Source organism: Bradysia coprophila (genome assembly GCF_014529535.1).
Source record: "Bradysia coprophila strain Holo2 chromosome IV unlocalized genomic scaffold, BU_Bcop_v1 contig_106, whole genome shotgun sequence".
Taxonomy (NCBI): Eukaryota; Metazoa; Arthropoda; class Insecta; order Diptera; family Sciaridae; genus Bradysia; species Bradysia coprophila.
In genome coordinates this window covers 2,346,907-2,373,154 of record NW_023503372.1, presented here as the reverse complement: position 1 = coordinate 2,373,154, position 26,248 = coordinate 2,346,907, and the positions used below count along the sequence as shown (strand labels likewise).

The following is a 26,248-nucleotide window of genomic DNA, read 5'->3' as shown; positions in this document are numbered from 1 at the left end:
AAACCTCAACAGAGTGGTATGTGACGCAAGTTTTGCTGTGTATTCTTCTGAAACCACTGAAATCATTTTAGCGTGACACTTTATGTATCTGAATCGGAATGCAAGACTTGTAAAATGGAATACTTTATAGTCAAACAAAATAGGGTTACAATTTTGCTGCCAATGCTATTGATGCCCAAAACTAAACCGAAAACAGCCCAACCGATATCGGAATTTGCGTCACATTATACCCAATTAAATGGTTTTGACAAATGAAATAGTTCGGTTCGGCAACCGATTTTTCGTTGATGCATTTTCATTAAAACTTCTTCCTCTTAGAAATGTCTCTATCAACAAAGAGAGAAAGTTGGAATTTATACAATTCAAGTAGGTACTTTGATTGAGGTACTCCAGAATCTGAAATCTTTATCATACCTCGGTAAAACTAAAATTAAATCTTGTTTTCGTGTGTTTCTTGAACTTACCAATGGGACCTCGGACCAATTAAATTCACACGAAAACTGAACTTTTCTACTATTTATATAAATGACTATTTTATGCAATTCCTTTATTGCCAAGCCAATTATATTAGAACATACGCTTAGGAGGACAAATACATGATATACGTTGAAGAATTCACAAAATTTGCCTAGAGCGATTGGTACAGAAAGAAAAACAATTTCCCCAGGGTTTTCTCGTTATGGTCGTTTCTGTAGGTATTATGTTGGGTTGATATAAATAAATTTGTTTATATATAATTCAACATTTATGGCAGATAATTTCGATACAAATACTATTCTGCCTCTTTTTTCGGGAATTTAAAGCGAATAATCATTGATTCAACACCGTCTTCAGGTCCAATGAAATGTGTAATTTGTTAGATTTCGCTAGTGTATAGACCTAGAGACCAAATTGGTGTCATTGAAGCCGAATGGAAAATTTTAATTCTTAAAAAAAACCGCCGTGCCAGTTACATGCTTTTGTTTTCCCTAGGGTCGAAAGTGGCTTATTACACACGTAGGGAAAACAAGATATTTGGTTTAGGTTTCATGAGCAGATAATAGTACATTACTATGCAAGGGAAGTAAAGTGATATCTCGTATCCAGATGAGAAAATCCATTACATAACTCGGGAGAAAATTTGAATAGTCTCGTTTTCGTGTGTTTATTGACCTCTACTTGGCCTTGGATCAACAATATTCACACGAAAACTCTATTTTTCAACTTTTTATCCCTTATTATGCAACAATACAACAATATCAATCAAATCACCATTCGCGATCCAATGGAGGCCAGAAAAGCATGTAGATTCTGAGTCTAGGGCAATCTAAATTTTCATCGAAATCAACGGAATTATGAGAAACGTGGAAATACAATTTTGAATCGAGGAAAAGATATGTAATTATCATTTTACCTGTAATTGTTTAATGGTTCTGTTTTTACATTGATTGTCAGCGTTATTACGTGGGCAAGATGATATGTCACATAATGTGATTTTTATTATCTATCCCATGCGAAAGTTGATCATTACACAGTAATTTGCGCCCTGCAAAATATATATTACACACTTGTCACGAAGAAGTCGAGGCTTGCCGAGATTGATAGTGACAAGTGTGTACTCTATTTTGTCACATAAGCGAAAACGAGACAACAACATAGAACTGAAGTGTAATTTTTTAATTATTCTTCTAGTTAAGTAATTTTGACACCCGAACACCGCGTGTATGTGATAAATGATCTATTATATATGTGGATGCATGTGCAAGTAATGTGTATCTTGGTATCCAGGATCACTTGACCTAGCGGGTAGAAATAATGAAAAGGAGAAAGGAAGCGGAAAAATGACTAGAAATGATAAAATGACCCGATATCGGGAAATGACCAGAAATCGGTAAATGGACTGAATTCGGGAAATGACAAGAAATCGGGAAGTGGACTGAAACCGAAAAATTAACAAAAAAAACGGAAAATCCCACCCTGCAATCGAGATTTCATTGAAAAACTAGAAAATCATAAAAATAGTGAAATGAGTGAGGAACGAACAGGAATCAGGAATTTAAAAAATGAATTAGATTATAAAAGCGAAGCGAATCAAGATCTTTTGTAGGAAAATAGAAAAAAAGACTTGTCATAGAACTGTAATAGCGACCAAACGAAAATTTTAGTTCGCTTAGTTTTTTTTCGCTCGCTCTGCTCGCGCTATTTTCCTTAATAAGTACATCCGTAGGGCTTCATTCATAAAATTTTTCGCTCGCTCCGCTCTTGGTTTCTGTCGATATGAAGAATTGTGCTAATAAGGGAGGTACCGCATATACTTTTTAGTTGATTTTCTTGAAGAACTCGGAAAATAAAGAGACCCGTGTTTTTTCTTTTCTCGAAAAAATCAAAATTCGAAAAATTATCACTGGTTGAAGTTGAAAAAATTTTCACACCCGATCACACCCGCCATACAAATTGTTGTTGTAATCGTCATTTACATGGGAAGTATAAAGTGCCCTATAGAGGGTACTATTGCTCGAATCAAGAAAGACAAAAACACGGGTCCTTTTATTTTCCGAATTCTTCAAGAAAATGTAAAAAAAATGGAAAAAAAATCTTTTTGTACCTTTTTGTACCTTTTTGTAGCTCAAGTGGTAAGAGTATCGCCCCGGAAAGGTGAAGATTGCGGGTTCGTCTCCCGTCCTGGCACCAATTTTTCATTTCAAATTACATGTCCACAAACACACTACCAATCATTTACAGACATTCATAACGATTTCTACATTGAAATACAGCCATATACACTATCCACTTCCCAAATTATGAGATGTCTCACACTGATGATATGAGGTGAGAATAAAGGAAAATGTTAAAAGAAATACATCGGGAGATTTTTAGCAAGGCCATAAACTTTGGAGAGGCCACGCAAATCGCGATTTTATTAGATGTGCGAGAACACATCACTTCTAGTTGTTTAAAGTTGACAAAAAGCGTCTGAACTTTTTTTCTTGATCATCTGCTGGTTGCGAAAAATCAAAACCGAAAAACTGCGGTGAAAGCTGTTCTTAGTGATCTTAAGAACAAGGAAATGTAGGGCGAGAAAAAAATAAAAATATTTTCTGGATGTGTCCACTCCTAGTCTAGCGATTTGTTGAGTCATTTCGGTTTTCCATTTATTTTAAAGTCGGTTCAACGATTGAAAAACAACGCGGAAACGTTCTCATTTTTCAACTATTGATTTAATTGTTATCAAAAACTTCTCTGGACCTAATATACATAACATAAAACTTGAATATTCATTTCATTTAACAACTTTTATATTTTTTTCATTTTTTTAACTTTAAACAAACAGAAAAAAAAACCTATTTCTCGAACACGGAATCCGAACTTTCATTCAAACCACTCACATTCCCATGACCATTTAACCGTTTATAAGACATATTTGAATTAAAGGAATTCCTGCGCACAATTTGCTGATCAACCGACGACTGTTCGTCTTCTTTGTCATTGTCCAACGATTGATGCAGCGTCGATGCTATTCGATTTTTTCGCTTGTATGTCTCAACCCATACCGGACAGTGTTCGGAGACCGGACCGCCCCATGTCCAACCTCTCGGTATCGCCATGTGACACATGCCTTGCCGCACTACACCATAATATCCACAGAGTTTATCACTTTTACCGGAAGGCACTTGATTCAAATTGTGTATGCTTAACGGCGATTTGGTTTTGTACAGAGCTTTGCGAAACGCATTCCGAACGGGCATCTTGTCGCGACACAAAATATTACAGGAACTGATTATGTCTAATTTGTTCAACGGCAAATCGCGACTGAACGATGTGGAATACGAATCGACGACACGATAAAAGCCAATGTCATCCAGGTCAATGTTGACCGGTTGCCTGCTGGGTGTTTTGTCAATTGTTTTAAAATGTTTTATCGGATCGGGCTCATAGGTGGTCGACGAGAAATCACCGGCAACGAAAAATATATCCGAAATTGATATCTTCTGCGTCTGTAGGCTCGTTTCGACGGACTTGATAATTTTGTCGATTTGTCGCAAGTCGAAGAATCGCAGATAGGTATTCAGTATGTAACAGGTCCAATCATCCATACCGAACGCTGCGATAAATGCACTGGGCTGAACCGGACACTGTCGAAGAACAAAGAACAGTTAAGAATCAAGTGTGGTCATTATACGAAACCGTGCACTTACATCTTCTACGTCTGCGCAATTAGCCAATGAAATTTCAAAACACTCGTCTTGCTCGAGATCACATCGGTCGGCGTTATAAATGAAACCCAGACCATTAATGTCGTTGCTATCAATGCACGTCGAATTCGCTACATACTTCCAGTTGTTTGTATTGTCTTTCCACTCGATCACTCGCCTCAGCGATGGTTGATTTAGTTCTTTACAAATATTGTGCAGTGCGGACGGTTCCATAACTTCCTGTACACATATGACAGAAAATTTGTTCTCCAAAATTGTACGACAAATGACTTCTTTGACGCCCGGATTTGATGACTTTTCAAACGTAAATTTGTCTAGATTCCACGACGCTATCCGGAGAGTGTTGTGACCATTACGGATGTAACTGTTTACGAACGAAAAACATTTTCACGTGAAACATTTGCGGTCAATTTCCTATAGTTCATTTGATGTACTCACTTGTAACTATCTTCTACGATTGGTCGATGCGAATAGGCACCCAGTAGATCGAAAATATCATCAACCGGGACATTTGCAAATCCATTCGTCATTCCTAAGTTCATTTTAATCGGTACGGACAGAGACTTTCGATGACCTGAATTGTAAACGCTTCTCACCGGCGTTGAGGTGGGACCATTCGTCACGGACGAGGCATGGCTGAATTTTGGTGTTTTTGGAATTTCTATTTAAAAGAAATCGAAAAATTACTTCAAATAATCTCACTTGATGCGCGCACTGATTCAATTACCATCATTATTTACACATAAGGAGGACCGTAACGCTCCCAGTCGCATTTGTGATAATCCTTTCACTTTAATCAAATCATCCAAAGATTTGAACGGACCTTTCCTATTTCGATAGTCAACCAAATTTGCGGCTATTTCTTGGTTCATTCCATTGATTTGTTGTAGTTGAAAGACACTGCTTGTATTTACATTTAAGATTAGTTTCTGCGGTTGGCCCAAATTGGGATCGGAGAATAATGAGTCTAGCGACGGTGTTCGTGAGCTCATTGAAGATCTAGAAGGGAATGTTCGAATTGATTCGTCGTATTTCACTATTCAATGCAAGGCGTACCCTTGATTTGATCGTGTGCTCCTTTTAATACATATTTCTGGACGAATTTGTTCAAGTCTTTCGGCGCCTATTCCAGACACAAGAGCCAGGTCGTCAGTGCGTTGAAAACGTCCTCCAATGGCGGCTCGATGATCGACAATACTTTGAGCGATGCGTCGATCAATTCCCGGTAATGTCATAAACTGTAAATGCAAAAAAAATAAAATAAATTTCCAACAACAGCACAATGTCGCTGACGTAGACCATTTTTCGTTTCGTCTAACTAGAGATTTCCTTGGTCATGCTCTCTGCCATTTTCATTGACTTCCATAGGTTACAATAAAAAATAGGCTGTAAAACTACTCCTGAATGGTTTCCTCTTTGGGTATAAAGGGAGCAACACTACATTATCATGCTTCCCTTGCTAATTGAATTCATTGAGTTCTCATGTATTCACTCACCTGTTCAACAGTTGCCGCATTTATATTTAAAGCTTCAAAGTTACTGGAACATGGAGCTTGAAACGTTGCGCTCAATGGACTTTTATGTTTCTTCCTTCGGGAAAATGGTGATAGAAAACTTCGCCGACGACTGGACGCAGGTGTGTAATTGATGGTATTTACACTCGTTGACTGACCCATCTGAAATTAGAATAAAAACGATTTTAATTGAGGCTTTCAATATCCCACGGCTGGTTTCTTTTACAGGGCCAAGGTTTGAAACTTATGTATGGCATATTGTTACTAATGAGGCCATTGGTCCATAAAATTAAAAATAAAGTTTTGTTGACCTGCCACTCAAAAAAAAATGAAGTTGTCTGGCACGAAAATCCTTTCTTTCATCGGTCGAAGAACAATCGGGTATCAGGTGGCATTGGATTTCAAACCGTGCACTTATGAGAGACTCAAAATGCAATAGAGAATCCATTAGAATTTATTATCAGAAAAATCAATTTTTACAAACGGAGTGTCACATCATTTATCTAAGGTATCATCGAGAAGTTTTTAATATAAGAGTGCATTTTGACCGCCTAGATAGAGGTTGTTTTCATCATTGTTGTCAATAACTGATCAATATATATCTATTTCTGAAAGTTGCTGATTTCTGGTTTTACTGCAGCTACAGCAAAAATGCATTTAACATCCAAGGTAGTTTTAATTTATCAATAAAATTGAATAGTAAATGTTCTGTGACTTGTTTATATTTATCGGAACTGTTATGGCAAAAATGATGGCCTCATAAAACATTCAATGTAACGTCACGAAAATATGCTCCATTTACGACATTTCAATTCGAGCTTTTTAATTAGTATGAGAGACCTACAAGATTCGGATTTTTTTTTTATTCAAATTCAAACACGACTCATTTAAATTAACTCTTAATAACAAAGTTGAGAATCAGACATCAATTACATGACACTTTAACCTTAACCCATAAATTATGGAAGTTAAAAAGTATTTTGATGTACCTATCTCATGGTTGCACGCCCTGTAACGTGAAGTTTTGACTTTTCAAGCGAAACGATTGTTTAAAATCTATAATTTACTATCATTTACGTAAAGAAAGTTTTTTTCTTTTGTAATTTTTTAATGTAAGAACGCTGTTCAATAACGAAAAACAACTTTTCCTCGTACACTTTACCCTGTAACCATATAACGAAGGGGTAACAACTAGATAAAATTGTGTCCCGCATATCTACATTGCTTTTGATTTACGCAGAATGCGATTTCCCTTTCTACCTCATCCAATCACTTTTCTGGAAAATGTTTGTCCGCCAAATTTCGGCTCAAATTCTTCCTACCTCGATAACTTCCCCAGAAATATGATCTAGAGTGTCAGGCCGAAATTTGATAAGACATGGGGCAAATCCAAGTAATTTGGGAATTGGTGATGTAGGGACGGCGATTTTGGTAGTAATTCCAGTGTCCTAAGGCTTTCTTATCTTCGAAAATGTTTTCGTGGATCCTGGATTCATAAACAAAAATTTTGGTCGTATTTTTCTAGCTTCTGTGCTTCCTAGATAACTAGCCGTTCCCCATATCACACCACCGTGAAATTGTCTCATGACAAAAAATATTGGTATCTCAGGGATCTTTTGAGTGAACTGCAAATGAGGAAGAATGACACAAAAGGATTTTCTCAAGTTGCACTCCTCATTCGAAATACGAAATAACGAAAGAAATGCTTAATTAAAGGGAAACAGACGAGAAGAGATTAGATGAAGGAGAGAGACGATGAACAAAAGATGAGATGAATTAAAGACGAGATGAAGAATGAAGATACTTTTGAAACGATCTTCCGGTGTGTGTAGGTCAATTTAATTTTGATGTGTGCCGAAACTGTAGCATCCGTCCCCCTTTTCGTATTCAACGCTATATGAACAATCCCTCAAACAAAAACAAATTCGGTCATTTTCGACGAAACTAACTTCATTTTCGATGAAAATACACTTCCTGTAAATTCCAAAACTGATAATTTGATAAATCTTTTTACAAGACTTTTTTCATTTTCAAATATGCTTAGAAACAACTCATAAGTGTTAACAAACGGTGTGATGATAGCATGTAATTGGACTTTGAAACGACGTTGTCGTGAACTGTGTACTGTGAACTGTTTTTCATCAATCGATATTTTTTACCGGAGAATGATTACAGGTTATTCAATCAAATCCCTTAGTGTTTTTAATGTCTCATTCACTTTCCGAAAAAAAGAACAAACAAAAATAATAGAAAATTGTTAACCTACTCTACACTCATACACAAACAAAGGGAAACTAATTCGGTGAACGATAAAATTCAATCAATATTATTTTATTACATAGATAAGACACATGTCAGACAATAATATACTCTTTAATTCGTCGAAAAAAAAATGATTTTTTTTTCTTCGTCTGAAAAAGTTTCGAAAATATTCGACACATTTTCATCCAATTTTTATAAAAATTGGAAATTAAACTTTTGTTGGACATGCACAAAAGCTTCTATATTCACTTCAAGCGTTTAGGTCGCAACAAAATGTTTTCTTTAACAACAACAACAAAAGTTACAGGAAATTGTAATTACACGGAAATTAGAAACGAAAAAAATGACAATTATTATGATTTCATGTTAGATGTATATGGATATATGGATATCACTTGCTCATTCAGTTCACGACGTTACGATACACACACGCCAGTAAATATTTTATGAGTTAGAGTGTAGAAAACGTTGCCACACCGATGAATATTATAAAAGTTGTGTGTAAATTGTCGTAAAGTAAAATATTGCGCTAATTTATTTAGTAAACATTGATCGACTAACAGTCAGCATGATGAGTCAAGAAATTGTTTTTTTTAGCTAATAGTAGTTCACCTATACCACCAGTGCTTTTAGTCTTTTGTTTTATCGAGTTTTATCCAATATCACTCTTAATCGAATCGAAAATGTTTTGGAAGCTTATGATAGTCTGTCTATTTGGTACACTAACGGAAGATATTAAAATAAGACTTTCCCAACAGGAGTTGAATTACGGATTAGAGTTATAATACTCAGGAAATTTGTTATGTGTTTCTGTTATGTCCCTCGAGTAAGACTGAGGATAGCATTAATGATAACATCCAATCAGCTCTACGAATTAAACTTTGATTCGAACGCTGAATGCAATGATAGTACAAACAGATCTCGGATGAATTCAGATCATAAACCAACAGTACGCAAAAACTCAATGAATTTACCTAATAAAGTAGGGGGCAATTTTAGCCTGTTCACGATGAGACAAAGTAAATGTGTGGAATGCAACACAGTTCTTTACAAGTGGGATCACATCAACGATCCCAGCTGCTAATTTAGGAGTCCTCACCAGACAATAGAACATTTACTTAATGAATTAAGATAGTAGTCACGTCCGTTGTTACATATGTCTGTACTTAAACCTTTCTGAAGTGTTTCGAATGGGCCAGTCAGAGTACGTGGTCAGTTAGAACAAATGCAGAAATCAAGGAAAGTTTTTGACAAAGAGTCGTTACACTCCAAATTTTTGTTTTTACAGTGTTTTACAGTTTTGTTACACACTGTCAAGTTTCGGTACCTATTTATAGTACCACTCATTCTTGAAGTGCGTTGGCGTAACGACAATATAGTCAGCGTGATTAAGTCAACAAGACTGAAATGGGCAAACTGGTGTGATCATCATGATTCATAAAAGATGTCATCTGTGGCCAAAGAAATTCGCTTTTATAGAGTGGATGGAACAAGACCGGGAGGAAGACCGAGGAAAATATGGATGTGGACATTTACCCGACCTGTTGGGGAGGACTATGTTCCCACTATTTAAAACAAAAGCACACGTACGGACGTACTGTTCTTCACGTGATTAAACAATGTAAATGCACATTTCATATGAGCAAAACGACATTCACACTGCTGTAACACGTAAAAGGCAATACCCATACGACCTATTACAGCGACTGATTTTTTCTTTCTTTAAATAAAAATCTAAAGATCACAAGGTCGTTCAAAGTATCTCGTCTAGCGATGACTATCCTTTCAGAAACGGTTGTAATAAAACCGAAAGTCACTTAATTGATTGCATGTATAATACATGATGATGGTGATGAGTATTGTACTGTAATTATTTATTCATTACATAAGGAACTGGTTTATAATGTTATCGTCTTCAACAACAACAACAGTATGATTGTATTAAACATGCTGGGTGTATTGCATACAATCAATTTGCACAAATTTATTATTAACAAGAAAGAGAGGAAAAACTTGAAATATTGTACACTTGCACTCACAACTTATGATAGTTAAATATTTCATTGTAGATAAATAACATTCCGACGCGTTCTGAACGTACATTATGTAGCACCTAATGATGGTTTTTTTTTAATTTATACTCTACATGTGATGTGTGATCGATTGCCAAAGATTTTTTCTTTTTTACAAGTGCCACTTGTTTAACCGATGATACACACAGTGACACAAAAAATTTCACTATAAGTGGCTAATCAAAACGAATCAAAGAATGGCACTCCATTGTCATTTTGTTTTATTCATCAACTGACTCCCTTCCAAAAAAAAAAAAAAAAACTTGTAAGGTCGTCGATGCGAAAATTAGATTAGAGAAGCGATTTCCAATATAATTAGATAAAAATACATTGTATTTACCTTCCGATTGATATCATTGCCTTTGATGCACTTTGTTAAATTCATTGTCGTTATCAAAAAATAAAGCAACAACAAAATTTCAATTTTTTTTTTATCACTTTCGCAACGAAACAATAATAGCACCAGCTAATTGAACTTGATCATGACAGTAAATTGTCAATGAACAACAGGTTAATGTAGTAGAATAAATTTACAAATTTAATTTAATTAAAGAGACGGGCAATTGAAAGTGTAGAAAAGAATGATCGAACAAGCGCAACTAAAAAAACTATGCTAATCATTCGCAGGCAAGTGTGTAAAAGCAACTACAATCAATTGATTGCTTGTCTATTTTCGTACAAATAATCAGCCTCTTTTCCATACATATTCGTTTTTATCACTTCAGTATAAAATAAGCACAGGGTGTTGGTGAAGTTCGTGTTATCTACCAATAATAATTGCTGGAAATTATATTTATTTTCACGGACACACAAGTTGCCGTCAGATAAAAATTTATTTTTATATTTTTTTCTCTCTCTAGTGCCACTAATCACACAACACTATACACATCGAATTATTGTAAAATGAACTAAATTTAGTTTTGCCAATTTATGTAAGAACCGATAATTTTCCACCCACTTATCGTGTACGTGCTAAGAATATTGCAATCAAAATTCTTTTTCTCAATTTTTTTTCTTTCCTAAACTACTTTGCGGTTCAATCAAACATGCAATCCCGAAAAAAAAAAACATTTCTTTTCACTCAGAAAATATCAAACAGTATTTTCCATCCAATAAATATAACGATACGGCGCGACGCTATAACATTTGAAGACTGTTTACGTTCGGTGAAACTAATGTCTGTCGATACGTATGTTGTTCAGTCGAGTAGTAGAGGTTATCGATATAAATGATTAATTATTTTCTTTGTAGTACGAACAATGCTATCTTCTAAAAGGTTGAAAGTGTAGGTGGTGTATATACTTTGTAGTAACTTATAGTCACTTGATAAATAGATTAGAAGTACTTGCGGTTTGGTTTTCCGATCGCGATGAAGTAAATTGGATGCACTTGTTTGGTATTTAAAAAAAAAATAATTGCACTTAACAGTCATATCGATTGAAAGCCTTTCATTAAACGATTCATCGTTTTGTTCAAAATAAATTTGCTTTCCCAAAGAAAAATTCAATTTTACACCCTATCTTCAAGTTGCTTTGTCTGATAAGAAAATTTACTGACGAAGCGAAATGGTAACATTTTTTTCGGAAATATTGGTCAGCATTTCGAGTGGATCGACAGATGTATACAGAAAAGATTTTCAATGACCTTGACGGAAGCATTTTACATTAATCACCGCTCAATTTATGAAATTGCTGTGAAAAAGGTATTTGAAGGATAAAGCAAAGGCTGGACGGAATAACAACAAATTCCTTACATGGACTTAAGTGAACATGATTACATCGACAAGTGGAATAAATAGCTGGTCAAACGTGGTTCGTTCTTTTTGAATAGAGGTTACCAAACAATAGTAATTTTAAAACAATAGCTATTTGCATCACTTGGATTGAAACCACGAAATTACAGTATACGTGTGAATTCGTACACCGAGAGAATAATTTTTGCTCGATCTCTTCTCGACGAAACATACATACGTATGCAAAAATAATTCTCGTGGGATACGAATTCACACACATACAATGATTGAGAGGTTTCAATCCTGTCATGCACAAAATTTTATACTCGTCACACCATGAAATACACAAACAACAAAACCAAATACAAAGCATTTCTATCACATTGTTACACATTGTTCAAGGTTAAAGTTTAGAAGAAGAATAAGAATAAAGACGAAACCGAAAATACGCGATACAAAGGCGAACGAGTTGATCGTTCGATGTGCATCACACTACTCGTTGATACGGAGAGTAAGCTCCGCCTTCGTATCAAATTTCTCTCATTGAGGAATAACATAAACAAACTCCACCATTAAGCAAAACATCGTCTGAATCCCTAGACCTGTTTCCAAGGTCTGCTGAGAGAGAACTAAAAAAGTGTGGTTTCCGATAACTTTTGACGCGTGATATTCAGTGCTTTCATGGTTTGGCAAGTGTAAAACAATATTTCTGTTCTAAGGACAGCAAAGGGCCGGCTCCGTCTAACATAGACTTTTATTCGGCGAAACTCATGTTGCGACTAATGAAGTAACAGATTTTCTATCAATCTGTTGAAAATATTTACTTAGATCAAATGAATTAAAGCAATGTTTGCTGTCGAAGAGTATAGATCATCTTCAGGTTGCGGTACATTCGGACGTAGCATCAGTTCGTTTCGTTAAATGTTTCGATATTTCATTCATTTGTATGAATTTAATACAATTTTTAAGACAAGTTTTGCCCTTGCCCCATGTCATAATACATTTTTATTGAACTTGAGAACTCGAACTAATGCAGTCATTTACTATCAACAATACCTACAAGAATAAGCAATGACCTCTTACTGTGGCTATAGCAGAGCCTATTTTCAGTTTTTTTTGTTTGAATTTTTGAGTGTTTTCAAGAATTTAAACCCTTGAATTTTAGCATTTTTAAGAATCTTGAGAGTTTCACGATTAATTTCACTAAAATAGGTCCTGCGAGATATTTCATACAAATGAAGTAATAGATTCTACGATTGTATCACAAGTCGATTGTCACTTATAAGATCAACATTCGCCAAACTTTTATAAAAACCTTTCAAAAATGTATCTATCTCTATCGAGGGATTTTCAAATTTCGCTTAGAGTTTCTAACGAAAAGTCGCAGGTGGATCAGAGCCACAGGAAAATAATGAGAAGAAAAAATTTCTAATTTCTGATGACACAATTAAAATGTTGACAGTAACAATTTGATAACGATCGGCCGGAGTAAGGCAGTTTTCAAAATGAAAACAACACAATTGTTAATGTATTAAAGGACATTATATTTTACATGTTAGTGTTGGTTATTTAGGTCAATGCGGATTGAGTGGGAAATAAATGCGTGAGTTTCTGGGGTTCCTAAATAAATAAAAAAACTAATGGGACAGCAATTGCTGATTTAACAAAACTTGCTTATGTAAACCGAACAGTTTTTGTTTAGACCAAGAGGTTTTATCAATGTAGAACACATTTTCAAGTGTTTAATTAAAATTAAAATCGGATAATGTCATCCGCGATAAATCTGAACCGATCTGTTGACCAATAAAATTAATTTTAATGCTAATCTGATCTGTAGAATTTGGTTCTACTGAAGTTGTTTACATTACACACACGAAAGGAATAATAACGAACTTTCCATTCAATCAACCATAATCAACTCATTTGATTTGTTATAAATAACAAATCATCAAAAGCTATTCAGGTATGCCATTCATTTTTGTGTTTGTCTTGAAAAAAAAATATTTCAGACGATTCAATGAGTGGTTCGATAAAGTAAACGTAATCGTTCACTCTTACGAATTAAAAATGACGTTCCCGATTCGTATGAAAGATTGTGACACAAGGTATTAAATTCGAGGAATTGATAAAAATTGTATAGTTGTGTGAATCGAATTTATTCACGTTAATTGCATTATACACTACTCACCTTACGTTTTTGATTTGCACAGATAATTATTTTCACGTAAGATATTGAAATGCCAAAATTTAGAAACTAACGACATAATTAACAACAACGAATCATTAAATTGGTTTAAATTCGACCACAGCAGGACATAACTACATTTTTTTTTGCTTTTTAATATAAATCACGATGTTGACATTTGAGAGTTTGGTGTGTGTAGTGTCAGAAGAAAACGTTATCGAATTTTCTAAGCTGTAGGGTTGGATAATTGTCGAATCGTTGTTCGAAATCTTTTCCTAGGGTTGCTCATTGAACAAATCAGTGCAACGGCATCATTTACATTTTTTCAGTTACATAACACATAGCCTTGGGTTCAACAATCTATAGACCAACATGATCTAGTTTCTAGATCAAATTTGTATCGAGAGCGAAGCGTGAGTTTTTCCATCTATTTGGTTAACTAGGAAAAGATGTTAGAGGTGTACGGATAGGGAAGGTCCGAATTACGCAAGTTAAGTTGGCAATGTAAGTTTTTACAGACATGCATATCAGCATCTATACTGTTAGGATGCATTACGTCATTTTGATCTCAGTTTTTGATCTTTTTTTTGCCTTAAAAGAAGGCATTAATCACAAGGTTCAGAACCTTCATTAATCAGAGAGCTTTGTCTTTTATTTCTAAAGTCATTATCGATATATTTGACGTCTGTAACAGGTACAGTACCAATGAAGCCATTTTCAATGGGTCTCTTCTAAGATCATTGACAAACCGAAAACAACCGAGGGCATCCACAGAGCCATAACGTCAACGAATTTACGAACATTTTGGATGATGCTCGGTTGTATTCGGCCTGTCAAAAAATTAGCTTGGAAGATACCTATACTAATATAACGTCAAGGATGTCAAAGACACCTTGGAGAACCGGCTAATGATCAACCCACTTTCATTTATACGTTCATTGACTTTAGAAAGTAATTCACTTTTTACATGATTCAAAACACACTGACAGCTTTGGCTTCGGTTTGCACGGCTCCACTGGCTCTTCTTCGATAATCGAAATTTCGTTTGCCGCTAATTTTGATGTCAAACAAAGTACCTTGACATTCAAATTTATTTATATCCTGTTCTGTGAGTGTAATTCTGTTTAAACATTTACGTTTACCTATTTATAACAAAATGGAAATGTCCGTCAACATGACACCAGAAGATTTTCTAGAAAAGGAAACGGAATTTCTGGAAATTCTAAGTTCTGAAGAAAATCTGAAAAACATTCCGTTAATAAACCATGTCAATATACAGAATCTTAAGGATAACAGTCTGGTACGGTTCCGTGGTATGGTCCAGGTATGGCAATCCATTCATAATGAATTAAGACAAAGTGCTCACTGTTCTATTCATATGGGTTCCAGGATATGCTTGACCCGGAAATTTATTTAGAAAAATATGCTGTCGGCAGTGGTGACAGTGTGCGGTTACAGAACGGTCGATATAGAGACGCTTTCGTGTTGAATACCAACGAAAATGTCGACATGGATAGTCCACAAAATTCACACGGGGAGCGACGATCGGTGTTTGTCGTTACAATTCCTGGGCTGAATGATTGGGCATCGGAAGCAGAACGAGAAAGCTGTCCAATTAAAGACATCTCAACTGAACGAGTTGCTGGGTCAACCACATTGAAACGTCCGTTAGAAGATGAAGAGCCTATGGAGTCGGAGAAAAAGAGTCCGTCCGAAGCGATAGGATCTTTATCGAATGGATCATCTGTGAAAGAATCTCCGTCGTTATTATCACGAGAATACCTCCTAAACTCACCGATTGCCGATCGTCCGAGCAAGGCGTGCATTGTCAAGGTTCGTACGAAGTATTACTTTGCCAAGAATGGCTCCTAAGAGATTCTCGGAGAGTGATAAGAGTGACGTACTTGCCTTCCCACATGTCAGAGGACTAAATTTTCTTTTTCCAGATGTACAACGACTTTGACAATCTTGTCCTTAATTCAGTAGTCGATGTGATTGGATTTCTGTCAGTTGATGCAGTGCTAGATGGAACGCACCATGACTTAAACGATTTCGATGATATTACGGAAGTTCAGGCAGCCAATCCACCGCCGTCATTGATTCCGCGTATCCATGCCGTGCTGATTAAACCGATTTCGCACTTGAATCCACTATTGCCGCAAACAACGTTCGATGGGATCACTGGCTTCGATGACAACACATGTGTGGAGCTCTTCAAAGATATTCAACTGTTATTGACGCAATGTCTGCTTGGTGACGTCGTTGCCGCCGAGTATTTGATGGCTCATTTGATATCAACCGTTTATGTTCGATCGGAGTTAGAATGTTTGGGACAGTTTTCGTTGAATTTAAGTAACATACCAGCACCGGTACTTCCGGTTTACACGAAACTGTTGTACGACATAATTGAGATGATTTTACCTGCGAGCCACTACTTTCCAATGACGCTTGACAATTTGAATTTGCTGCAATTTTCACCAAAGTATGAGCTCACTTCTTTTGGGTCAGCAAAGAACGAAGAATCATCATTCTTTCGTGTTTCAGGAAAGATTACGCTTCCAACAAATTAACCAGCGGATTGCTGCAACTTGCGCCTCATACGAATTTAGTGTTAGACGAAACTCAACTTCAGACTGGCAAATTGGAGGCCAGTGGCGTGAAAGCCGTATCGTCCATAGCGTATTTGATTAACAATCAAAGGGTCAAATGTGACTTCCAGTTCTTCGACGTAGAAGTGAACGTTAACGTGCCTGTATTGACGTTGAGCGAAGGAAAAAGTATGCTGCCCACCAACTGTCACGTACCATTGATGCCGCAACAGGAAAACATTGATTTGATCAAGGAAACATTTGAAGCTGCAAAGTTTTTCCTTCTGCCAAAACTGGATTCGATACGACGATACTTGACCATCTTACGAATCGTCAAGTTCAGCATGAATCCCGATGAACTAACGGTTAGTAAACGGTGGTGCAATAAGATTTGAGGAATTTCTCATGATATTGTCGTTGTTCCAAATTTCAGATGATCGAAAATGATTTCGTCGAGATGCGAAGAGAACATTGTGCTACGCCAGAAGATCTACATTCATTGATTGTGTTATCGAGGATGCTTGCTTTATGTCGTGGAAAGACTAGTCTCACTGGTGACCTGTGGCAACATGCTAAATCGTTAGAGACCGAGCGTAGGAAAAGGATTGCTTCTATTCCGACTCGTAATGTGTTGTAATGTAAAGGAAGTACTGGCTCAATAAATTCTAGTGCTAGTCCTTCGTTGACTCTTCTTACTGTATTCAAGCAGCCAGGAAAGAATTTTTTTTACGTCCTTGAAGTTAGCATCCCGTTTCAGAAGCATTGACATGAATGCCTCTCAGACTTTTCATGTCGCAGATGTCGAGAGAAGGCGCAAAGAAGGTACCTGAGTGTCATACATGGACCATCCTTGAATTTCATTCATTCGTCTCCTCGTTGTTTATAAAGGACCAGAAATGTCATGTCGTTTAATGGATTCATGATTCGGAGTAATAAATATCTGGTCTGTCCAGCCAGCTGACACAAAACAAAGGAACACTTACATGCAACATCTTTGAGTAAGCTTTTCTCCTTACTTTTGCTATCACTGTAGAAACAGAGACGATAACTGGGTTAAGAGTCGTTCATAAATTACGTATGGCAAAAATTGGGATTTTTGAGAACCTTCCTATCACGGAAGATGTATGAGAATGTCAAAAAAAAATGTATGGACCATCACGCAGGCCCTGCCCTTCCTGCTTTACGTAATCTATGAACGACCTCTTATCGTAATTCGTGAAATTATTTAAACTTCCTAGGAATTCCACTGCAAAATTTATATAAGCTCGTGAAAGCTCATCAATGCTCTAAAGCTAACTAAAACTCACTTTCACACTGTTCTCGCTTGGCACAGCAATGCTTCAATATTCGCAAGGATATTCCACCCTGTCCCAAAATTTCGCAGCGTTTCTGAACGTCCACATTTTAACTGAATATAGAGAATTGTTGTGGGCAACAGAGAATGGTAAACCATAAAACAATGCAATGTTGAACATTAGACTCATTTATTTTTAGATCTTGAAAGCTAATTCAATTTTCATAATTGAGTTGCCAAAAATTGTAATTTTTAAATAGAATTGAACAGGACATTACTGCGCTGACTATTTCGATAATATAACAAAATATTTACAAAATTCTTATTATTCCGAATTGTGCTCCGTTTCGTCTTGCCATTATTTACATTTATATTATACAAAACAGACACAGATGAAGTTGCATTTTAGTCCAGAAATGCGTTTCTTAACGAATGACAGTACACCTGAACATAATCACTTTTCAAGGGACCCTCCGGTTCCCACGAACTTTCGTCTCTGCTGAAGCCTTTCCAGTGAACGAGGTACTCAACCTGAAAAATGGGTGAAGTTTGCAACCGAATAAATCGGAATCGGGTTTGAAAATAGAAAACCCTAACCAACCTTACTATTTACAATCCGCTTGCCTAAAATTCGCTCGATTTCGTAAAATTCTTCCGACTTCTTTGATCGAGGATTGGCTTTTGAGCTTTTCTTCGCTGTAGTTGTTGGACTTGTTTGAGCGAAAGATTCTGGTTTGGTGGTACGTTTCCTTCCTTTTGTAAGGCCGACCTGAGAGCTTATTTTAGCTGCTGCGGCAATTAAAGCCGTTTTGGTGGTGCTCTTCTTTGTTGTTTGAGGATTGGCTTTAGAGATTCGATTTGTTGTCGATTGACGAACATGTTTGGTCGTCGTTTTCTTTGGCTGACGTTCCTGAAACGGAAAAATTTCATTCAACACACATTTACCGTTATTATCAGCGAAAGTGGCTTACCTTTTTCGGTGATTCTTTAAACCAGCTTGCATGTACCCAAGAATTTGATTTGGACGAGTAACCCTTCCACTTTACATAATATTCAACCTAGACCGCAAAATGACAGCAATCAGTTCTTGGTACATGTGCATGAACAACATCTAACCCACATTTCCTTTTCGAGTGCGCTTCTTAACAATTTCCTCGATAGGATAGAATCTGCCCGTTTTCGACATTTTACCAGCCGGATTTCGTCCTATCAATTTAATTGCTTACATATAATCTCTACCAGTTTTGAAGCATTCCAACGGCTTGCACAGCAATCACATTTAGTTTGAGTTCCTGTTGCTTTGTGACATTTATGACAGCATTGACGACAGTGACTGTGGTCGATTTTGTAAGGGTTGTTAAAAATTTTTAAGGCGTTCCTCGCAAATCGTCCGTAGATTCTTGATTATAGAAGCTGAAAGCGTAAAGAATTTGAGAAATTTTTCATCAAACGCTAGGTGAAGCTTAATCCGCATTTCATTCTGTTTACTTAACGTTTACGTCAAAATAAAAGGTAAAGGACGAGCAGTTTTCATCAATGAAAGTGTACTCTCATTGGAGTTCATTGAAAACTGAGTACTTTAAATAGGGCGTTTCGTGCTTTAAAGCTCAAAGCTAGATCGAAGTTTACCCTTTCTTCTCGGTTTGAGTAATGTGCATGCGTTTTAGGCCTCTGCGTACTGACGCCGTTTAGCTCTTCGTTTACCTGACAGTTCTTTCTAGAAAGGATGCGGAGTGTGGAGTTTTCAATGTTTATACAAACTGTCAAGGGATAAACGGCATTAGTGTGCAGAGATCCTTTTATACATATCTCATTTACATTTCTGACTTTAAACCGTTATTTTCCTAAAGATGAAGGAGAGTTCGTTATCAATCAATAGGTAATACATACATATCAAAATTGCTTCCCCAGAAGGGCACCAACCTGCTTTAAAAGAACTATTTTTCAAAAAAAAATCCCTCTCTAACAATAAGATGGCTACATTTATGTGATTACGTCGGCTATGAAAAAATCAGCTGATTTGAACAACTGTCATTGCACTTCGAATTTGATTACCATTATTTTACGTTGACTAGCGAAGAGAGAGTTGAAAGTGCTATCAAATTGTGTTTCGTAAACTGAATTCGGGAAAAGTAATAAACAGCAAAGACACAAAAAATGATGAAATTGGCGAGGATACTTTCAAAAGCTGTGAACGTACGTTAGATTCGAATTAATTGAAAATTAGTAATTTCATGTCTTTCATCGAAACATAGGCTTCAATCGTGCCACACAGTAAAATTCATACGAGTCTGACGAGTAGCCTAAATTTAGTTCCAATCGTTGTTGAGCAGACGGGTCGTGGCGAAAGGGCTTACGACATTTTCTCACGTCTATTGAAAGAAAGAATCATTTGCCTAATGGGACCGGTTCATGATGACTTAAGTTCGTTAATTGTGGCCCAGCTACTGTTCCTGCAGGTCTGATCTCTATTTTGCTGTAAAGTTTTTTCTGTGAATTACCGTTTGATTCATATAGTCTGAAAGCAGCACAAAGCCGATTCACATGTACATTAATTCCCCTGGAGGTAGTGTCACTGCTGGTCTAGCCATATACGACACAATGCAATACATTAAAGCACCAGTCGCCACCTGGTAAGTGACCGCAAAATATTGACTCATTACGTGCAGCTATTACGGGTTTTATTGGTACAATAGACCGTGTGCAGTATAAATAATTTATTTTTAATTGATGTAGATTATTATTCTGTAGAACAAAAGTGTAAACAGAATATCTGAAAAATGTCTGCTTGATTTTATATCTCACTTTAAAAGCTGTAATTTGAATGAAAATAAAAGGATATCCGAACCATTCTAATTCATTCTAATTGGATTCTTACTAAGATTCTAATAAGTGGGATGGCATCGGGATGGCAACAATATTTTTCAATAATTTCTATAAAAAAAATTAAATATTTTTTTCAATGGTTTTCATGGTAAATCTTCTTTTTAATAAAATATGAAACTTTTTTCTCAAAATCGCACACGCTCTATTAATGTGAAATTGTGAATCTCTGGTGTGACGGTTGTATCAGCGAGAAATGCAAACAAGTTTTACCATGTGAAGCAGTACTAGCCTTCCAAACAATTCTCAATATTTTTCTTTACGACCCAGGTGTGTTGGTCAGGCAGCATCAATGGGATCTTTGCTACTATCTTCTGGAGCACCCGGAATGAGACACGCTCTACCAAATGCCAGAATAATGATCCATCAAGTTTCCGGTGGAGCTCAGGTATTGTGTTGATACTCCCGAACAACTTTAGACGTATTGACATGGGGAACCGTAAATTTTTCAGGGTCAAGCGACTGATATTGAAATTCAAGCAGCCGAGATAAATAGATTGAAAAAGAATTTGACGAACATTTATGTTAAGCACACGAAACAACCGTACGATCTACTGTATAGCAAAATGGAACGTGATCATTTTTTGAGTGCGGATGAAGCTAAGGAATTGGGTATTGTGGATACTGTATTGGAGCACCCGCCGTCAGCCGATTCGGAGAAGCAGGAAAAGTAAAAATGGTCTGAGTTTGAGGAGAGATTTTTTTTATATTATTTGGTTAAAGTTTTATTAAAGAAACAAATGCAGTGAATGAACAAGAAGTTTGAACGAATTTTACTGGCTTGTAAGATAGAAAGATATCAAAATTTCTTCTTAGAGAATTATTCCCAAAAGAAATTATGGAAATTTGGCGTCTAAAAGTTCTGTATGAATTTAGAACGGCTCAGGCACTGTATGGACCAATTTGAACAATAACATAAACTGAACTCTCCTAAATTAGGAGTCCTAATTGTTTCCATTTGTTGCCTTGTAGGGCACCTGCATTTTTAATGTGTCATTAAATACACAAAATGGCGAGAGAGGCTCGATAAGTGCTCGTTAGGACATAAATATTCTGAAAAAGATGTAAAAGAGTACAACTGCTATCATAGAATATTGTGTATGCATACTGGCCAAGGTGTCATCGACTCACCAGCGCCGTTTGCAGTGTCTACACTGCCTTAGGGGGCTTCGTGGATACGTTCAAAAAGTCCATTCTAAAATGATAAAAAAGTGGTGTCAGGTTGTTCGCCGAAGGGTACATGGTGGTAGTACCAGACCTCCATTACAACCTCACACCACAAGCTAATCATAATCAATTGTAAGGAAATATAAGGAAAAGTCTGAAGGGTCAGATTTTCGATGTTGGGCGATGTCGGAAGGGACACCTTTAGGACCATCGGCACCTTTCGCAGTAGAATTTTCATAGGTCTATATTCTTCGAGAACATCTTTTTCAAAAATATTCCCTATGATCGGGGAGACTTCTTGGACAGAGGTTTCGATTGTCTTAATTTTCCAAGCAAAAGCTATGGCGTAATTTGGAAGTCTCAAAATTCGATAGCTTGACGGTATTGCTAAGACTCATATATAAATTAACAACTTGCCTTGCAGTCGTTCTCTAAGGGTGACTACTTTTATAGGAGATGCTTTTCTTATTGTAAGCTGCGAAGCCCGATTTCGTTTTATATACAGTTCTGGTTCTCACCTTTTAGTTATATTAGTCAGGCTGCTTTCGTAGTAAACTTTAATATGATCAGGAGACTTACGATTAAATCTGCTACTTCACTTGTTTGTGGAATCGTTATTTGTCGACGAGGGGTTCAAAAAAAGTTTAAAAGTCACCCGAGCAAATGCAATATCCATTTTTTTTCAGAGCAAAATAGCATAGGCAATGCGAAGACAGAGGATTGAGAGTGTCTTAAAGAATTTTTTGGCATTTTTCTTCCTCCATAATTATTCTTCACATAGACGTACTCTGTGTCACATTTACTAATAAACCACGCGTGTTTGGTATCGTTGGTATCGTAGTAACGAGGTCTGATAGGTTTTTCGTTTTTTAGTGGCTTTATGGCGGCAGAGGAGCCCTTAGAAGATCTCCGACGTAGTCGAATTTTCTCTATTTTCTGTCACAACCTTGGACAGCGACGGCCAACGGCATCCGTAGTATCGTTGGACTCTCTACTATCCATTGTCAAACTTGTTTGGTCGCTGCTGTCCAAAAGATTCCGAAACCGAAAACCATATACTGGTTTTCAATGTCTAGCGCTTCCACACACGGGCCTCCCGACCTTTTTTGAGTATGTATCGCAGCGTCTTTCTAAGCACTACAAACCTGCACACTTCCAAATAAATCGTCTGTTTATTGGCGAAATAATTCAACTTTTAGTTCACAAATAAATATTATTCAACATGCGACACAGCTCACTTTTACAACTCTACAACTCTTTACAACTCAGGGGAGACTAACGATTCTATAGAGCCATCGATCATTCGGATCGGATGTGACTTGAATCTCAGTCGTTCGATACCTTGGTAAATTCATTATTAAGCTCTCGGAAACTTTTTAGCAAATATACAAATGCGATACGGTGTTTCGGCTTTACACGGCATATTTCATGAATGTTTTTTGTTCGATGTTGCTTATTATATGTTTAAAAAATATAGAAGTTTTACACTGAGACTGTGGCGAGACCAAATTATCGGAATACGATTGGAGAACAGCTGAATGAACCAACACAAGTTTGTATTACATCGTCGTTTATTTTCATGTTTTTTTTTACAATATGTGTAATGTGTATGCTTATGCGGATTCAACATTCTTTTCACTTATAGCAATTAACTTAATCTCCGTCACTATGTACAACAATAAATCATTTCATTTCAACAAAGTTACAATCATTTATAGAAAAAAAACTAAAATTCAAAAGAGAAAAACTAAACTTCTAAGCATATCGAGCATTTGTTTTTGTTTAATACATTGATCTTTAAAAGCCTCTCAAACAACATGCAGAGATAACGACCATTTATTCCAAAAGGCAAACTAAAGAAATTGTTTATCGCATAAATCGACCCCCTTTCCCTTTTCTTTTTTCCCCCATATCCATAAGTTCGTTTTTCAAAAACCGCACTAAAAAATTGTAACATTGGTACACAACACAACAAAAATTGATTAATATTCGTCAGTCTCAAATAAAGGGTTTGTTCGCATCATTTCACGTTTGATTTGTTTTTTGCTTTCATTTTTAGATTTTGTTTCGCTTTTTTTTTGGTAAATTTATTTATTTGTTTGGAGGAGAGATTACTAAAATATAATAAATAAGCTAAGGGTCTGAGTCGGAAAAACATTGGAAATACGGTATACGATATCATAGACAGAATCTGTGTGTTCTCACTTTATTTCATTAGGCACCAGCACCACTACCCAGTGCCACATAACCTTTTTGAAAATATTTTATTTTAAATTTCACTAAAAAAATGAATAAATTTTCTTCTTCTTCCTCTTCTTCATCATCATCATCATTCGGTTTCTCGTTTTTGAATAATGCCATATCACAAAATGTTCAACGTTGAATTACTTTCCATGTCTAAATTGTTTTATAGTTTACAATATTAATAATTATTAATAATAATAAAGTCTTTGTTCGTTGGACATTTTTTTACATTCATTAACTGTTGGCCAAAGCTTTTTTCTTACGCTGTACTAAAATATCATAAAATGGATTGTGGCTTATGGATTGCTTCAGACACTTAATCCATTCCAGTTTATCCTCTTCTGCTGCGGCTGACATACGATACACTGTGTGCTTACCTTCGACGACCTGGAAGGATGAGAAAATAAAATAATTAAGAAAATTTCCAACCAATTGGGAGGGATTCTTTTGAGGATAACATTGCCAAAATCGGGCCGATATTTTAGAAATTTTTTCTTTGTATTTCTAGATAGGTATTAAGTCCCAGAAGCAGATACAACTTTATAAAAAAAAAATCCTCATAGCTTGTTGGAACCGATATGTACATGACAGTGTGTAGGAGAAATGAAAACAGATGGATTTGCATCCGTCCACAGAAGTGATTTCGAAAACATAGACTTGCAGGAATAGTTGCTGCATACAAATGTTGTTTCATCGAATCATGGAATTATTCGATTAGTAGGAACTGAGTCTCAAATTTACACTTTAAAGGTAGGTGGTACATTCATCGTTACACTAACCGTGTATGTTTGGTGTCATTGCAAAACAGAGTAGCGTGCAGTGAAAACAGTTTCTTCATTGCGTTTCGGATTCAGAGGAACCTCTGGACGTTCACAAAAGTAGTCTAATTTTACCCACTTTTCTAACTAAAAGACCCTATTTGCCCTGACAGTACCCTGGGGTTTGACACCCCACGCGACCGTGTATAAGAAAACAATTCGGGTTGATGGCATTGTTGTGTTATTTTTAAAAGGGAAATTAAATTAGATCGAAGAGGAAGGGGTCAGTTAGAGTTGCGTATACTTGGTGGTTTATGGTTAAGATGTTCAAAAATAAAAACGAAAGCGACCGTCCATAGATAGGGTTTCAAGGTTCAGCTTCGATTTTAGTTTATTTGGAACCGATCTCTATCCTGTACTTCAACAAAAACTGTGTAGAAACGGCTTTTCCTCTTATGGAGCAAAATGTAGGTTAAAACAAACTAAGTAAAAGATTTTGTGTCAAGCACTAAACGATACTTTGAACAAAAGAAGTAACAGATCGACTGACTATGAGTGAGTTCACGTCTATAGGATGTACCGACCACCTTTTACCTTTTAGAAACTATTACATTTTACAACGCTGCATTTTTTTCCGTCGAATGGCTTGTTTCATATGGCAGTTGAACGACATTTCAAGACTACTCGCACTCGAGGGCAAATAGTTTTACCGTTTCTTGAATGGTGAAAAGTTTAAATGACGGAAAATTTTCCATACCGAAAATTCCAATTTAATTTGAAATTTAATTTGAAATTCAAATGCAGCTATTTCCTACCTGCCCGTCACTCTCATTTTCATGCGAACAAGACGAACGTTAAAAGATAACCTGTCTGTTGATGTGATAGATAGGTTCATTGAGTGAATGCGTGGGCGTGGATGGATTGGTGAAAAGGGAAAATTTTATTTACCTTTACGGTTTCATAGAAGGAAGGGGTAGTGTAGCAACAGAAAAACCGACAATACTGAATAATTAAACGTCCTCAAAGCAAACACAAGTCGCAAAGAGAAACAGTGGTCGAGACATTACCATAAACCGCAAAGTTCATTTCTTCGTTTTGACCACTGTCCTCCATAGATTTCAATGAATATTTTCACTAATGTTGTTTTAGGGTCAGCGATCGTTTCTAAACTTAAAACCGCATGAGTCAACTCACCTTTCCTTCAGAGTCTGTTTTACACGCTTTGATGATATCAGCTCCCCCACAAGCGTACAATTCGAAGCAGTGAGGCTTATTTCTGTCTTGAATTTCTCGCACCTGAAACAAGAATTTTATGAGCAACAGATGTACACAAAATGTTCCACGAAAATAGGCGAA

General features: G+C 36.3%; 5 protein-coding genes across 12 annotated transcripts in view; 2 read left to right on the top strand and 3 right to left on the bottom strand.

The window, feature by feature from the left end:
• Positions 1–3,175: 3,175 nt before the first annotated feature.
• LOC119070866 (endonuclease/exonuclease/phosphatase family domain-containing protein 1-like) lies at positions 3,176–17,787 on the bottom strand. 3 transcript variants are annotated; one of them, XM_037175376.1, is made up of 7 exons: positions 10,382–10,608; positions 5,690–5,869; positions 5,250–5,431; positions 4,921–5,192; positions 4,632–4,854; positions 4,176–4,557; positions 3,176–4,112 (listed from the first exon to the last, which is right to left on the bottom strand). In XM_037175376.1, exons 1-7 carry the CDS (start codon positions 10,424–10,426, stop codon positions 3,321–3,323), a joined length of 2,076 nt encoding a protein of 691 aa, XP_037031271.1. In that variant the 5' UTR covers positions 10,427–10,608; the 3' UTR covers positions 3,176–3,320. The 3 variants fall into 3 exon arrangements, with proteins under 3 accessions (XP_037031271.1, XP_037031272.1, XP_037031273.1); XM_037175377.1 differs by lacking the exon at positions 10,382–10,608 and adding an exon at positions 17,530–17,787 and having other exon boundaries at positions 3,254–4,112; XM_037175378.1 differs by lacking the exon at positions 10,382–10,608 and adding an exon at positions 13,962–14,169 and having other exon boundaries at positions 3,254–4,112.
• On the top strand, positions 14,965–17,223 carry LOC119070867 (mini-chromosome maintenance complex-binding protein). The gene is made up of 5 exons (XM_037175379.1): positions 14,965–15,282; positions 15,348–15,791; positions 15,905–16,440; positions 16,503–16,911; positions 16,980–17,223. The coding sequence occupies exons 1-5, from the start codon at positions 15,115–15,117 to the stop codon at positions 17,181–17,183; spliced, it is 1,761 nt and encodes a 586-aa protein (XP_037031274.1). The 5' UTR covers positions 14,965–15,114; the 3' UTR covers positions 17,184–17,223.
• A 226-nt stretch (positions 17,788–18,013) lies between the features above and the next one.
• Positions 18,014–19,166, bottom strand: LOC119070868 (heterochromatin protein 1-like). Its single transcript, XM_037175380.1, has 4 exons — positions 18,961–19,166; positions 18,812–18,898; positions 18,442–18,750; positions 18,014–18,371 (listed from the first exon to the last, which is right to left on the bottom strand). The coding sequence occupies exons 1-4, from the start codon at positions 19,024–19,026 to the stop codon at positions 18,246–18,248; spliced, it is 588 nt and encodes a 195-aa protein (XP_037031275.1). The 5' UTR covers positions 19,027–19,166; the 3' UTR covers positions 18,014–18,245.
• A 722-nt stretch (positions 19,167–19,888) lies between these two features.
• LOC119070865 (ATP-dependent Clp protease proteolytic subunit, mitochondrial) lies at positions 19,889–21,473 on the top strand. Its single transcript, XM_037175375.1, has 5 exons — positions 19,889–20,036; positions 20,096–20,299; positions 20,358–20,473; positions 20,994–21,111; positions 21,176–21,473. The coding sequence occupies exons 1-5, from the start codon at positions 19,998–20,000 to the stop codon at positions 21,395–21,397; spliced, it is 699 nt and encodes a 232-aa protein (XP_037031270.1). The 5' UTR covers positions 19,889–19,997; the 3' UTR covers positions 21,398–21,473.
• Positions 21,474–23,443: 1,970 nt separating this feature from the next.
• Positions 23,444–26,248, bottom strand: part of LOC119070830 (cytohesin-1) — a 29,586-nt gene continuing 26,781 nt past the window's right edge. For 5 of the 6 annotated variants that reach the window (XM_037175337.1, XM_037175333.1, XM_037175334.1 and 2 more), the window contains exons 8-9: positions 26,087–26,188; positions 23,810–24,521 (exon numbers count right to left, since the gene is read on the bottom strand). In XM_037175337.1, the coding sequence (XP_037031232.1) occupies positions 24,369–24,521; positions 26,087–26,188 (255 nt within the window). In that variant the 3' untranslated portion in view covers positions 23,810–24,368. Of the gene's footprint in view, positions 24,522–26,086; positions 26,189–26,248 lie in introns of all 6 variants that reach the window. The other variant, XM_037175332.1, reaches the window with a different exon arrangement.

Excerpts from the sequence above, each read along its gene's own strand:
- LOC119070866 (XM_037175376.1), bottom strand. The coding sequence starts at position 10,426 with ATGAATTTAACAAAGTGCATCAAAGGCAATGATATCAATCGGAAG. Across the intron at positions 5,193-5,249 it reads AGCACACGATCAAATCAAGG|ATCTTCAATGAGCTCACGAA; the intron begins GTACGCCTTGCA and ends ATTCCCTTCTAG. Across the intron at positions 4,558-4,631 it reads ATCGTAGAAGATAGTTACAA|TTACATCCGTAATGGTCACA; the intron begins GTGAGTACATCA and ends GTTCGTAAACAG.
- LOC119070867 (XM_037175379.1), top strand. The coding sequence starts at position 15,115 with ATGGAAATGTCCGTCAACATGACACCAGAAGATTTTCTAGAAAAGGAA. Across the intron at positions 15,792-15,904 it reads GCAAGGCGTGCATTGTCAAG|ATGTACAACGACTTTGACAA; the intron begins GTTCGTACGAAG and ends TTCTTTTTCCAG. Across the intron at positions 16,912-16,979 it reads TGAATCCCGATGAACTAACG|ATGATCGAAAATGATTTCGT; the intron begins GTTAGTAAACGG and ends TCCAAATTTCAG.
- LOC119070868 (XM_037175380.1), bottom strand. The coding sequence starts at position 19,026 with ATGTCGAAAACGGGCAGATTCTATCCTATCGAGGAAATTGTTAAGAAG. Across the intron at positions 18,899-18,960 it reads AGCGCACTCGAAAAGGAAAT|GTTGAATATTATGTAAAGTG; the intron begins GTGGGTTAGATG and ends TTTGCGGTCTAG. Across the intron at positions 18,372-18,441 it reads AGCGGATTGTAAATAGTAAG|GTTGAGTACCTCGTTCACTG; the intron begins GTTGGTTAGGGT and ends CCCATTTTTCAG.
- LOC119070865 (XM_037175375.1), top strand. The coding sequence starts at position 19,998 with ATGATGAAATTGGCGAGGATACTTTCAAAAGCTGTGAAC. Across the intron at positions 20,300-20,357 it reads CCCAGCTACTGTTCCTGCAG|TCTGAAAGCAGCACAAAGCC; the intron begins GTCTGATCTCTA and ends TGATTCATATAG. Across the intron at positions 20,474-20,993 it reads AAAGCACCAGTCGCCACCTG|GTGTGTTGGTCAGGCAGCAT; the intron begins GTAAGTGACCGC and ends TTTACGACCCAG.